The sequence below is a fragment of the Porites lutea genome, chromosome 4 (genome assembly GCF_958299795.1).
Source record: "Porites lutea chromosome 4, jaPorLute2.1, whole genome shotgun sequence".
NCBI lineage: Eukaryota > Metazoa > Cnidaria > Anthozoa > Scleractinia > Poritidae > Porites > Porites lutea.
Genome location: NC_133204.1, coordinates 21001746 through 21017002, shown reverse-complemented (window position 1 = coordinate 21017002; position 15257 = coordinate 21001746). Strand labels below are relative to the sequence as shown.

At 38.9% G+C, this 15257-nt stretch overlaps 1 protein-coding gene across 1 annotated transcript in view; it reads left to right on the top strand.

Annotated features, from left to right (window-relative positions):
* The first annotated feature begins 10253 nt into the window (after nucleotides 1–10253).
* LOC140932859 (tubby-related protein 3-like) overlaps nucleotides 10254–15257 on the top strand; it is a 17469-nt gene continuing 12465 nt past the window's right edge. Inside the window, exons 1-6 of the mRNA XM_073382360.1 lie at nucleotides 10254–10392; nucleotides 10546–10575; nucleotides 12812–12878; nucleotides 13593–13638; nucleotides 14409–14495; nucleotides 15196–15257. The exon at nucleotides 15196–15257 is cut by the window's right edge and continues 48 nt beyond it. Coding sequence (XP_073238461.1) covers nucleotides 10367–10392; nucleotides 10546–10575; nucleotides 12812–12878; nucleotides 13593–13638; nucleotides 14409–14495; nucleotides 15196–15257 — 318 coding nt within the window. The 5' untranslated portion in view covers nucleotides 10254–10366. The remainder of the gene's footprint in view (nucleotides 10393–10545; nucleotides 10576–12811; nucleotides 12879–13592; nucleotides 13639–14408; nucleotides 14496–15195) is intronic.

Sequence of the window (15257 nt, the reverse complement as noted above, 5' to 3'; positions counted from 1 at the left end):
TACCACGAGAGTTTAATTTGACACAGAGTTGGTTCGCAGATCTAATGCAAAAAATCGGCTGGCGATCGAACTTAGCGAATCCACTCTGGTGAACTGCACATTGTAGAGCAACTGTGGGTGATCTCAGCATCGTTATCAAATTCACAGAGTATTAAACAGACTCCATTACCAGAAGTCGTTCTGTGCGCAAGGAAGAGCTATGTTGAATCCAAAAATGTTGTTTTGTGTCGATTTCGTTAGAGAAATGAAGATCTTTACTTCATCGATTTTACTACTAAGAACGCTCTAATATTTCACTCGGATTATATTTATTTTAAAAAGCCACAAAAGCATAGCAGAGCAAAGCAGATACTGCGCTTGACTTCGGTCTTTATAAACGTTATCAAGGCCGAAGCTGTATCAGAAAAGAGCGTGGCTCTGTCAAACCCATCTCTCTGATAATAAAACTCGTCCCAATAGTTAGTTGAATCGTACGAACTCCTCCATTTTGATGACATAGTCTGCAACCGCAACTCCAATGGTATACCATTCGAACGCACTTAATCCACGATCGAGAGGAGAAGTGTGACGTCACGTTACCAAGCCAGCACTATTTCTGGATGACAACAACACCAACGACGACGGCGACGGCAAGGAGATCAGCAAAAATTAATATGTTTATGTTAACAAACAACAACTTTGCGCGTGCAACACGCTATTTTGTACATTTCTTTGCTTTCTTTTTCTAAACTTAGATAACAGTAGATACGGTCCCAAAGAAAATTTCGCCAAGATTTGCCAAATTAAATGAAATTTAATAAGATCGGTAAAGTTTGAAATAGTGCGAGTAGACTTTTAAGTGACTTTATCGGTTTGTTGTCATCCAATAATTTGTTACTATGGCAACCTGGCGTAACGACTTCTCCTCTCTATTACTGCTAGTTTTAATTTGTTTTTCTGTCGTCTTTAACTTCTTTTCTTCAATTTGGTTCACGCTCTTTGTTTTATTTCATTGCCAAACATCTTGTAAGCTCATCCTACTCTGCTTCTTCCACAAGCTTTTCTGTTTAACAAAGATGAGACCAGAGAGCAATAAAGTCTCCTAAGCAGCCATTATTTCCTTGTTTTGGGGAGAAGCGTTTCAGGTCGACCCAAGTTGGGGTCACGTAGAAACTAAGCGCTAAAGCGCAATCATTGACGCGAAACCCCGGTGGGGATGGAACAACACAAATTTACGTGAAACTCCCATACTACTGCTAAATGCGATTCTTCTGCTCAATTATAGAGCAACGTATGGAACAGAACATCGATATCTCGTACCCCCCGTTAACTTTTCCGCCCGTTAGTTGACATTTTGCGTGCTCTAACGGGGTTTTACCGGCCTTCGCTTATTTTAATCTTGCATTGACTGTCTTCTCGACGCTTGCGCCTCTGCTTGCTCTATTTGATCATGCTAGTCCTTTTTTCGTATCTATATTTTCGTCATACCCCTGAGTCCTCGCTCTCCCTCCCTGCCACCCCCCCGTCCCCCTTTTCAAAGCCGGCCAATTTGGTTCGACTAGAAAACAAAAGGAAGCCCGCACCTTAACAACATTAAAAATCTTTAATCACACCAGAAAAACAAGACCCTACGTTGGTGGAACAATAAAGCTTATCATGTTAGAAGAAGCATAGTCTTGCAGGAGCGACAAGACAAGACAATGTTTATTTGGAGTCTTATACCAGCTGGATCATCTGCTTTCTCCATATAACTTAAATTACAAAATAGCCGGTCAAACAAATTAAGCTATTTCAGGTCAGTTCTTTTTTATGGTATTAGCGTTCGAGGCGTGTGATCTCAAGAGCATTGTCTGAAATGCAATCTTGAATTTTTATAGCGTATTTTTAAAGCATTTATTTAAGCATTGGCCACCCTCAATCACTCATTTTGTGTGCTTTAGTTTTCAGACAGATGGGTTTCTAAGGTTTTTTTCCAACTTTCAACGCTAACACAGGCCAAAAAATTAGGAGCGTCAGTTGTAAAAGGTCTTTGCCCAGAAGGTTTTCCCTTACTTCAGTACAGTGTTTTTCCGCATCAGTAACAAACAATTGTCCAGTTTCACCTGAAGCAATATAAAAGCAAGACGACTACCCTTAAAAGATCTCCCACCCAGCTTAGCGACATACTTTCCACCAAGCGTGAAAATTTGCAGCCTTCTATTTTCTGTAATGGAAACGATCAAGTGGTTAAACTTGTCAAAGGCAAGTCCAGTAGGGTGACTAAAATGCCGGTCACCAGATCTCTCGCAGCCGATATCGTATAGATACTCTCCTTCATTGTGTAAAACGATGACACGGTTAACTATGGGGAAAGACACGAAAATTCGGTCAGGCGATAAACAACGCACCACGGATTTGCGTTACAACCTGGAGCACTGAATGACTGAATCAAGTCTTTTTCATTAGGGCTAAGAACTTTGATTGTTGACTCGTCGTATGGAATGATGAGACCATCACTCCCAATAGTTACGTACCACGGTAAATTTAGATGTTCAGTATTAATAGTCTGATGAACTGTTTAGTCTCAGTGAAGAAAGAAAGTCTGTTATTGTCAGTATTGATACCAACAAGGACGTCACCAGACTCGGTAAATGCCAACGATACAAAGGACGTATTCTCCAGTGCAACCTCTCCGAGGAATTCCCCATCAAATCGAAACATCTGAATTCGTTCATTTTCACAGTCAGCAACGGCAAGCATTTTACTTTTGTCATTGACAGCAGTATCAAAAGGACTGTCAAGCTTTCCATGCTTTTCCCCATTTGATCCAAACGCAAATTGATACTGATATGGAATCACGTCCAAACCCCGGGGACTACCAGCCAGTGTCTCTCCATTAATTTGGATCTCTACTCTATTCTGTCCAACACACTGTAGTGTGTATGTTACTGTGTACTTGCCGTCTTTGGTATCTTTTATCTCTGTTTCCAGTAGGCTCGATTACCAGCCGCTGTTCGGGAAAATGAGCCAGCACTCAGACCTGGGAGACGGCGGAAATCGAGCCTATGTTTCCAGTTGATCATGATCACCTACTGAAGTTGAAATGTTGATTTTGATTTGATCATCTTCATAATAACACTCTCTCCCATTTGAATCTCTGGTTACAATGGTGAAATTTTCTTCTGTTTTTTCTCTTTCCTCTATGTGACTTTCCAGTTCAGCTAAGGAAAGCGAAGGGTCTGTGTTGCTAACCACAATAACATCCAGAATGTCTACTTTCTTTTCCACTAAGTGACGTGCGTGGAGAGGTTCATAACTGATCTGCATGACAGGTGTTTTTACATTCAGAAGTTCTTCACAGCGCTCAAAGAATGGCCGGATGTGATTGCAGAACTTCTTCAGTAAGATTTCTCTGTAAGATACTTTCATCTCGTTCAACTCAGCTTTTCAGTTGAGTAAGAACTAATTCCAAGTTTTCTAGACTTGATTCGTGATGATGTTTTTGCTGTGCTTCCAGAATTTCTGCAAACTTGGCTTTCATGGTACTTTCATGTTGCCGTGAATCATGAATAAATCCTTCCACATTATCTGTTATCTTTTTTTCGGTGGACAGAATTTCGTTTTTGCGCCCGTCTCTTACTCGGTTTATTTTCTTATTTTGTCTTCATCAATCACAGTTTCCACTTTCACTTTCTCCAAAGCTTCTGACATCCGCATCTTCTGTACCTCTGCTGCGCATGTTTTCTGAGTGTCTGTCATGGTGTGTTGATTATGGCTCACAACACTGCACACAGTGTGGCAAAAAAGAACTTAGCATTCTTCGCAGTAAAATTCCAGCGGTTGATTTTCGTGATATTGCAGTGAATTCATGACTGGTCCGTGGATCAACTCTTCCACATCTCGAGCTTGCAATTTTCTATCTTAACAGCGTGGTGACGTCATTTTTCTCTCTCACCCCCGTGTCTCGCCTTTCTCGCGTGGGATGATTTTCAGGCCAGGAATTCTAAAAAGCTGTTCAATATCCTTGAAGAAACTCTTAGGGCTAGGCGGCTCTGTGATATCATGTGTAAATAAAGAATTGGTGCGCTTAAGAGGGTCGAATATACGCTTTTGCAAAAAGTAGACCTTACTTACCAAATTTAGCAACTGGGTAAGGATGGCACAGGTAACCCAATCCAAGGCTCTGGCCTAGTAGCTAAGTAACAGTTTAAGCGAATGTGTTCGTTGTTATTGACGAGTCTATGGATTGTTCAAAGATTGCCTGTCTTTATAAGCCGGAAAATAGTGTTTAGTAGCAGAGCACTCTCACCTTTAATCGAGCTATGGGGCCGTTGATCTTTAAGAGTGAAAATGTATCATCTATTTTTATTTACTCACCATTATAAAAATCAAGGCTGCTGTTTTTTTCTCTTTTTTTCCTTCTCTGAATGTCTTTTCACTGTGTTTGTAACCGCTTTTCTTTCTCATATTGGCCACCACAGAGAGATTCATCAGATGAGTTTTTTAGGGTTAGTCCTCAATCATAGCAGTGTTGCCAAAGACCTCGTTTTTATGAACAAGATTCATCACTACACTTTTAATGCATTTGCAGGGACTCAAAACAGTAAACACCTGTTATATATGGAAAAACACAGACTTTCTTTAGTTGCTAAGTCTGTTTATTCGTCAGCAGCTATTGTTATACGAATGCGCCTTAGAGCAGGTCTGTTTGTGACTGGTCCGGCACCGGCAGCCATTGTAGAACATATATAGAGGATATTACACGGTGGCGAGAAGATATGAATTTTATGTTCGAGTGGCAAGAACATAAAATTCATATCTTCGAGCCAACGTGTAATGTTCTTTTTATTATATGGAGAAACCAATTCAACAAAAGCAAAAGGCGGGAATCGTGACGTCATCGAACGATACGACACTCACAAAGGTGACATACGGAAAATACGCCAATCGGGTCCCGGATGAAGTGGCGTATGGAATCTACGAGTGGTTTAGTTCCCAGTAAAACACTAAGCAAATATGGTTGGAAATACTATGTTTTTAAAATTTAACCGTGTTTATAACCATCGACAGGTTTTTTTTGCGTTTTTGTTTTTGTTTTCTACTTTCATACTGTAACTTGTCCCGAAACGTTACCTTTATACTGATGGTACTCAAAGCAGCGTAAACCAATCATAAGCAACGCTTGCCTACCCTAACGATCCCAGACATCGCTGCGCCGAAAGTTTGTACCTATTCCCCGTGTAGTGTGTGGACGAGTTGTACTGTATATCAACTCAGTTGATAAGACCAGATGGAATATTTTGTAATTAGAATATGAAACTTAATTATAATGCGCATATACAATGAACAATATTCATCAATACATTTTTAATGCATTTGCAGGGACTCAAAACAGAAATATTTTCATATGCGCATTACAAAAGACGAGATAAGAATAAGTCAATTACAGCTATCTTTAAAAAAGTACGTTTTAAGAGCTTTCTTAAAAGATGTAAGGCTCTGAATGTTTCTTATCTCCCCCCGAAGATTGTTCCCACAGGTTGGGAGCTGCCGACTGAAAGGCTTGGTCACCAAGTGCCAACCAAGTGTAGGTAGGCATCGTGAGTTGGATGGTACCAGCAAAGTTGCATTCCCGGACCTAAAATTTTATCTTGAATGGGCAGCGACAGCAATAAGATCAACCAGATATTGAGGTGTTGGTCCATAGAGGCACTTGAAAGTTGATAACACAATTTTGAATTCAATTCTGTATTTGACAGGTAACCAGTGAAGGCTTTTTAAAACAGGAGTAATGTGACAGATACGAGGGATGTTAGTTACAAGTCTGGCAGCAGCATTTTGAACTCTTTGAAGTTTGTTAATGTGAATTGTAGGGAGGCCGTATTAACAAATGTTTAACAAATAAAGAAGCCTTGAATCTGTTCTATTCTGTTGTAAAACACTCAAGAAGCGGCTAGAGCACGAAATGCCATTTGCATCAATAAGTATCGCTAGAAAGTTAGTCGTTGCACGGATAGTAAAGAGACCGATCTTTCTATTATCCATGGTCGTTGTAACTTGATTTGCGGTTGAGCCATTGACAGTAAGAGTACGTGGAAGATGCAGTTAGGGTGTTAAACTTTTGTCTGGAACCAGTAAGTATAAATTCGGTCTTGGTCATGTTTAGAGAAAATTTGTTTGCAATAAGCCATTCGCTGATATTTTGCAAGTCTATATTTAGTTTAAACAAGATTGAATGGTGTTCACATCGTCACCGTGAAGCCCATATATGGGATTACACTTCCCCCACACACACCACGGTAGTTGCCTACTTTCAAAAAATAACAGACAGACGTAAATGAAAGTTTAATTTAATTAACACTTTACCACAAATGCGTTATTTTCTTTTGTTCAACTCTTTCATGTGTAGAAGGCTTGACCTTATTGCTCTGAAATAAGTTGTTCTTTTTCTTTGCCTTGACGGTCAGTCCAGTGAGATCTCCAGCTACTTTTATCAAGATCTTTGTTTTCTTCTTTCTCTTCTTGCGTTTCTTCTTTTTAGGCTTAAGAAATATGTAGGGACCATACCATGGTACGGGCGCGGCGGGGACTGGGGCAGGCCAGGGGGCAGGGTATGTACTAATCAGCGGTATGCATTTTCCAACTCCAAAGTGATCGCTACACAACATCTTGTCGCAACATTCCCAGTTTTGATTGCACACGCCATTTTCCTCCACGCACCATCGAAGAAGCTAGAGTAATGAAAAATAACCCCATTATTACATGATAAAGTGTTTTCTTGTTTCGCGATTGACTTTAAGTCCGGCATTACTTATTGTGCCGCTTATTTACAAAGTCTTCCTGTCTTTTCCTTCTGCCACCACACTTCCGCCTACCTCGACAAGAGGAGAATAGCTGACTTGTATAGTCATATTGAGGCTAGTGGAAAGGCAGGCAATAAGTTTAAGTTACCATTGGATGAAACTTTCAAAAACCTCAAAGATTCTTACCTGCGATTGGCCGTGTACTTTAACGATAAATGCCAAAATGGAAACACACACTATCAAGACCGCTCTGATCATCATTCTATAATGTGGGGCGAAAAATAACAAAGATGTTCTCAATTCAGCTTCTTTTAATATATAAATCAAGAGGCTCTTTATTGCGGGCTTTGCTCTCAAGATGATCTTCTTAGTGGTCAGTTTTTATCACGTCTATTTTTGTTGAAGTAAGGTTCAGTCTCTTGTACACGCAACCTTTTGAGACTGGAAAATGTAACAGCTTATATGGGAAGTCTTTCTTTAAGGAAGGATAAAAAATGTATATTAAATTGTGCCGCTGGAACCTGACTACGTGGTGTGCGCTATAACTGGAGGTGTCCATTAGCGTAGATTTGACTGTTTAGCTTTTGCTGGTCATAACGAAGCAACAAAAAATACCTCGAGGCGTTTCGCAACATTATTCGCTTGTCATAAATACTGGAGAGGCATTCTTTATTTGTAACGAGATTATAAAAGACAACACTAATAAAAGACCTGCAAATTAAGTCCCATTGCCAGATATTTTGACAGTGTATTTTTTTTTCAAAAGGACATGAGTCAAACAATAGGAACTACCGTGCGTTGAGTCCTCTATAAAACACGTATATAGAAAAAGAAATCATTTCACTTGGCTTTTTCTTCAGAAGTTTTATTTTTCTTTGCTCTTTGTATGTAGATCATGACTCCAGAAACATCTGCCGCACAAACAAGGAACCCTTTGGAAACTATGGTGTCTCTGTGTCAGTAAGTTTGTACGCCGGCTTTGACGTGTACATGCATTTGTTCGATTAGGAAAGTTTTACATTTTTTGTTTCAACGCACATCAAACAGCGGAGATATGTCATACGCAAGTTTGAATGTAAACAAACCATACCTAGATAGCAGAGGGCTGAGTGAGGATTTCCTTAAACAAGTCTTTCACGATGTCCGTGTGGATGAATATTCCTTTACTCTCTGGAGGTCAACTCTGACCTGTACTTGCATGTTCTTTTTCACTTTTGATCTTGTACCAGTTAGACTGTCTGGTATCCAAGCTTGATTAACGCATTTTGCTTCTAAATAAAAATGATAATAATTAAAAGAATAGCTGAAAGGAAAAGCGAACCCATGTAAACTTATAGTGACGACCACAGAAAACTGAAAATTCCAGGAAATATTTAATTCATTTGTTTGGAATAGAAATATCAATGGCACTCGCTAAAAGGCTTGATCTAACACGTCTTTAGCGCGAGATAATACGGGTCTCTTAACTTAAGGCTTGAAAAATCTTCAGATATCTCGTCAGTTTATCTTTCCCTGCTTAAATAATTCCTGAGTTGTTTGTGCTTGTTTGTGTGGTAAAGGAAGTACTAAATGAAGGTAGCCGAGGCACTAAAAATCCTTGGAGAAGCACCTAAAAACAAACAAAAAATTTCAACTTTTAATTTCGATCCCACTGGTCGGTTGGTCTTGTAAGCTTCATGCAAACGGACGCAACATTGTTGTCATTGTTGACCAACCGAATGTTGGATCCGTTTGCACAGCTCTTCCAACACTGTTGGGGCCACGCAAACATTACACATGGTCTCTTTGAACATTATTCGCGTCTGTCACAGTATTGTCGTTCGAATTTTTAATTTATCTTTATCATGGCATAATGCACTGCAGGTCCCAGCATTGTTGGGAGTTGTTGCACCAGTTTGTACACCACTACCAACACTAACCAACAACTCCCAACATTCTCGGGCCAACAATGTCTATCTCTAGTAAACCAACCCAGTCAACATGGGACCCAGCAACCTCGTCCCCAGGGCTTTTCCCTTAAAAAATGGGTGGGGCTGGGAAAAGCTCTGGGGACGACGTTGGGGACCCAGCCCTTTCAGCATGGTATTGTAGTGGAGGGTCGTGGAGGGCCGGAAGCAAAAGGAAGAGAGATCTTGTACGCGTGTATCACTCCCCCACCCCAACCTTCGAGGAAAGAGAGCTCGTTCATTAGATACACGCATTGTCGTGGTTGCTAAGCAGCACTAAGGAGGCTTGACTCAACCACCAATTTAGTGGGTTTTAATTTCAAGAAGAAACATTTCTCTCATCTTTGTGAAACTTGGCGAGCAGTTTTCTATCCACGCTGGATTCTATTTGATGAGCTTTTTTATTGTCAGTCTTAGTCACGTGACTCAGCTTCGGCTTGTAATGGTCAAGATTTTTCACCGAAAATTGGGAATACTTAATCATACTGAATTGCCCTTATTTTATCGTATTTCTGTGGCTTCAAGCGAGGGCTTTAGAATGCCGCCTTTTAATCATGTTAGTGTGTTATCTACCCTGGGTGCCAGAGACTCTTCATGCGCGGCTTCGCTGCTCGTGTCTTCGGCCGAAGGCCGAAGACGTGTCAGCCTGCGGCCGACAAAGCTCCTCGTCACACGCGAGAAAAAATCTTTGGTACCCAGGGGATGTGTTATCGGCAACTGTTAGTTAAGTAAAACAGGTCACGTGACTTAACAAATATGTTAATAGCGATAAGGGATTGGATGAAAGGTGGAATCACGTTAGCAACGATCTTTATACCATTTTGAGGTAAAAAAGTTTGGAATTTTTAATGTGCAAATGTAGGTTATGTACCCCATTTGAAGAAGCATGCTTTCTGACGTCATCACTGAGCCGAAAACCACGTGACAGTATACGAGACTTTTGTTCAATCAAGTAAGTAAGCTAGATACAAAAGAACGGTACTGGGGACAACAATTTTTTCAATTCGGTCCAACCAGACCGGTCAAAGTGGACCATCTTCAAAGCTGGTCTCCAATATTCCGGTCAGACCAATTAAATATACATTCCGTTCCATTAAACCAATGAAATATCCGGAATGATGTGTTGAAAGGAATTCTAATTCAAGCTTGGGTGACCTGTGGTGACGGAGATTTGCAGAGATGCTGGTACAAAGTGTTGGAAGTGAGTGACCTTTCAAAATTACCAGGTATATTTTTATTAATTTCTCCCAGCGAAAACAAAACCATACTGGCGCGCGCCACGCAGATAACTTTTTTTTTTTTCAATGGACACGTTTATAAGTTTCCTCTCTCTCTCTATATATCTCCCACTCGGAAGTTGGTCTCTTCTTTTTCATTCCAATGAGCAGAAAGAGAAAAAGAAGTGCGTGAATGAAAATACGGTCGCGCGGTGCTTTTTTATGTCCGTCAGTGCGTAGATAATTGGTACATTTCCTTTCGTTTACATGAGGTACTAATTTTAGCTAATCACATGACCGGAACTAGCCAATAACAAAGGCGTATGACAAACCTCAAGATCGTTGTTTGAACATAGTTAGTGGAGTTCAACCTGCTTTATATTCTCTTTCTTGAGCGGAAAACAAGAAATATCACTGAACTGAAAAGCCGGAACGTCTTACTATGTCTTTCAGCTTTGGGCAGAACAGGTGAGTTGAATAATAGCTGGATTTTTGACGCCAAAAATTGCTTGTTGTTTTAGCTTGCTGGTATCCTTAGCATCCCTTGGCAACGTTGTGGCGTTTTAAGTTATATCAAAGACGATGACTGAGGAGTTTTTATTTTGACCTGTTCTTTCATAGTGCTTGGGCCATGAGCGGACCGCCTGGAAGGTAAGTTTACCTTATTTTTTTAAAATAAAATATTCGTACAGTTAGGTTTCTAGCGATGATGAGCGTTCGTGTCTTGCTCATTCAATCGGCGGAAAGTAAGTGCTATTTTGCAGATGGTTTTCTTGTATATGGCGTTCAGTTGATTTGGCTCTCTTTCAAGTTTGATCCATTAACTGAGGGCAAGTCTAAAATATTCTGCTGTAATCATAGTAATATAATTGCTGTGAAAATTTCTGGTTTTGGAGTTGAAGAGCTGCTACATATACAATGTAGATTAACCTTCCATGCTCGAGGATTCGATACAAGCGGAAACAACAAAACTGCAGATTTTTTTCAGGTGGTTTTTTGCTTGCGCAGGATACCTTCTGTATTTAAACGCACACTGCTCGTACCATTCAATCATTTTATGCTTTTTTTAAGAGCAGTGTGGTACAAAAAAGCGTGCACAATAATTTTACAATACATTTGTTCAAGATCTGTTCTTGTTTAACGTTAAAGCTTGGGATTGCGCATTTAGGTTAATGGGATTTACCTCTTTCTTTCATGTAAATCGTTTACGAAGTTGTTGTTTTGCTCATTATCAATTTTATAGTGTACAGTATATAGTATACATTTTTTTTGTAAACAGTGTACTACATCTGTTGAATTAACCTCTTTTATAAACTCAAAGTTTGAAAACTGAGCTCATCTACATGATACCTCACCGATAGAAGATCTTCTAAAAGTTTTGCATAATTGTTGGATCTCAGTATGGATTTTCGTGGATTACCCTTGTTTAAAAAATTTTCAATTACGAGGCTTCTTTTCTTGCAGATTTATAATACGGTGTATAAAAAATTAGTTTATAGTAAGAATACCTGAGAATAACATGCATTCAATTCACTCTTGAAAAATATTGATGGCTTCAAGTGTGTGAAGCCATAGATGAGACTTTGGACTTGTTCCATAAAGAATAGCTTTTACTTCCTTATGACCTCAGCACATTGTACATTGACCTTCCTTATCATCTTTTAAATTTCAAAGGGATTGTTTTTCTTTAAAGGATATGGATTGTAAAATGTCCTTTTGTAGCATTGTAATGTGTTGCAAATTTAGTTGTACCCCCATCCATACTCAGATGAATTCAGGGCTCAAAAAGTCTCCCATCCGGGACAAGTACATCTTTATACAGGGCAAGGATATTTTCCTGTCTACTTGGCCAATGGGGAGGGCCAAGGAGTCATTTCTAACTAAAACTATGAAATAAGACATAATATCAAAGGCTTCATGCAAGTTAACATTAAGCAAGGCTGTGCTCTAGCAGAGCCCAGTGTCCCCTGGCTCCCAGCTTTTGCTCTCGGGCGACTAGGAAATCTTCCTTTTTTCATCCAAATCATGGTCTGGGCACCCTAGATTTTACAGGTTCAGAGCACTGGGCTCCCTTCAGTTTTTCCCAGGGCACAGCCTTGTTAAGTGTACTATGTGGAAGACTGTGCTGTAATGCTCCTAGTCATTCCTTACACATGGTACCCAAGACCGTATTTCTCCAATCTCATTCCCAAGGTGCTTGATTTGATTAGTGAATGGATAGGCCAATTTTCTAGCAAATGTTTGGAAGGGATAGCAAAATCATAAGGTTAATCTGTTTTTGTAGTCCCTCCTACAAATGATTAGCAAGCATGCTTTTGGCTTTCACAGTCAAATACATGGTTTGCTTTTCTTTGTGTATATCATTCTCTTGGTTCTATAATGATGTGATGATGATGTTTCTATGTGATGTTCCGACTATTCTTCAAATACAAGGGGCTTCAAACTTCCAATAGTTGCAGTGAAACGCGGTTTCATTTTTTGCCTAGCATCAACTTCAATGTTGGCATTGTGGCTTGTAGATGAACATAGCTTATACATCTGTATTAGCAGCGTGCAAAGAAAGTCGTGTCCGATAGCCCGGGGCTAGTGGATTTTGCTATTGGGCTAGTGAATTCTGTTATTAACTTGCCCAACGGGCAATTGATGTTGTTTGAGGAATTCGAATAACAAGAACTGTGAAATCAATTCTGCTCTTCAAAAAGCTTTTGGGGCTAGTTGAAATGACGTCTGGGCTAGCAAATGTTAGTTTCAGCTTGCCCGAATGGCAAGCTGTAAAAATGATTTTCGTTGCACCCTGATTAGACACTCTTATTTAGACTGTTTTGTATTTGTGAGTCCTCCATGAAAAATAAGTTGTGTCTAACTCCATTTCTTGTTCTGTTTGCAGTGTGTATGAGGATGATCCCCATGCGGTTAATCCCAATAGCATCCGGGAAAGAAAATTGCAGCAACAGGTATGATTGGTTATAGTTATTGTTCTTGACATTTTAGTACAATTTCACACAATCGATGACCGTTTTCATTTACTCCTCAAATCATTTCCCTGGTTTTGAAAACTTGTTGACTGTCTGTGTGAATTAATCACCAGTACCAAAAATAACTTAAGTTACTATGACACCTAAAGTGGTCAAAACTTGTAGGGTTGGTTACCATCAGAACTGAAGGCTCTCGACACAAGCACTCTGAAATTATTTTTCAGTAGCCTTCTCTCAAATGTAAATGAAAATTCAAGGGAATACAAAGTTATTGACCTTTGGATTTACGAAGCTGGTGTACAGTGTACTTTTAGTCCAAACGTGCAAAACATTTTGTTAATGAACAGAAAGTTTTGATGTAAGAGGTTCATCCAAAAAGTAAATTGAATAAGAATCATACTCACCAAGCCAAATGAGTGATGTAAAATACAGTGTGTCAACACTTGACCAAAAAGATTTCCTGATTGCCTCAGTGTGTTTAGTCGATTTCAAACATGGAACTTTACTTCTGCTGAATGTAATTTGTTTGTAAGGAAAATCTACTACAGTTGGTCAATGTCATTACATTTGACACAGGCCTTATTATTTCCAGCTCTGCTTTTCATCTGATAAGTCCTTAATTTACCACTTCTCAGCCATCAACACATACTGTACAATGAGATGAATATTAGTTTTTTAATTTTAATTTTTCAGAGAGATCTTATGAGAAAAAAGCAAGAAATGAAGAGGGCGCAACCAGGTTAGTGCCTTTAAAAGAAAATCTTATCTCCCCCTTCACCTTCGTGGAGTTAGACTGAGCATTTGTTGTATAACAATGTTTTAAAAGCAGGTTTAAATAATGGTGCCTACAGTACATTGTTGTTATACATTAACTTTATTTTTTCCAGGAATTTAAAAATGTTAGGAGGTGGATTAAATGAAAGCTCTCATGCAAGTTGTAATTTTACATCCATTCACTTAAAAGATAGGAAACCATTGTTTTCCAGAGTTTCCAAATCTTGTTAGTCCATTACTGTAAAAGGTGAAAAAGGGATCTAAACCAATTTAATACTGGAACTTTTGACAGTTGATTCATAGGATTCGGAGAAATGATGACAATTAGTCAGGAGGGAATAATTCAATTAGATGTAAAGAATATTAAGTTGTCTTTCTGGCAGTTGTGGTCTCTAATTATGTCAGTCTGTATCTCCAATTTTTAACAGCCATTGTTTTCAGAACTTAGTGCTTAAATATAACAAACGCATTGTTGGACCAGCAAAATAATGTTGTGCATGTAATGTCATGGGATTGTTTATGTGGTGCACCTGGCTTTTAATTAAGGTGTATGTGTAGCTTAGGTCAAAAGGCTGTAGTACTCGCGTGTGTATTTTTGAGATTAATACATTTTTTTAATCAGTTATTCTAAATTTTCATTTTGTAAAGTTCAATCAAACCAAAGGTGTGAACAAATGTGGTGTGTGTAATTTGTATCCATTATCCATTTATAAACGTTTATTTCATAAAATTCAGGGATGGTTCAAGCAAATGATGTAGTTCGTCCAGTGTCCCGTCACTCTGAAAGAAGTCCTCTTGTCCTGGGTGGTACACAGCTTCATGGTGAGACAGTGAAATATGTTTTTATCACTGGAATTTTTTTCCTTAAAAACATCCACTTGTCTTTGGCCTCTCCAAGAAATAAAACTTTTTCTTGCAGAGTCTTTGAGTTGGGAAATAAATTGTTTTAAACACTGATACCTGCATATGTAGACCATTACTTTGTTGTCATTTAAACAACTATATGTGATGTCTAATGTTGCATGTGCCTCATATACCTTGTTTTTTACAGACTTGTAAAAACACATCTGTGCATTTTATGATTTTAACTCAAAACTTATGCCAACTCTACAAATTGTGCATTTAAGTGAAGTTCAAACAGAACATTATTTTACGCATTGTACTCCAAACTTTGTCAGTTGTGCAGTGATGAAAGTACTGTACAAGATTTACTTCAAAGCCCAATTTGTAGTACAATACATTTGTTGCAAATGCTGTAGTTAATTTTTTATCTCAGGTAATTTTTATTTTTCCTTTGTATCAACTTCATTAGTATACATAACCTTACCCAAAAACAAAAGAAAAATAAAAATTACCTGAGATAAGAATTCAACTGCAACACAAATCACTTTCTGACCAGTTCCTTGGTAAACCAGTTAATTTTCTTTTGCTCAAATCTCAATAATAGTTATAATTCAGCCGTTCCCTAGCAAAATTAGCCTAGCCTAGCATAATTTACTGTTTGTTTGTTGTTATACTGTAGGTATTGATGGTCCAGTTACCAGTACTTACAGTGCACCTCCAGAACCTGCTGTTGGTGGTCTG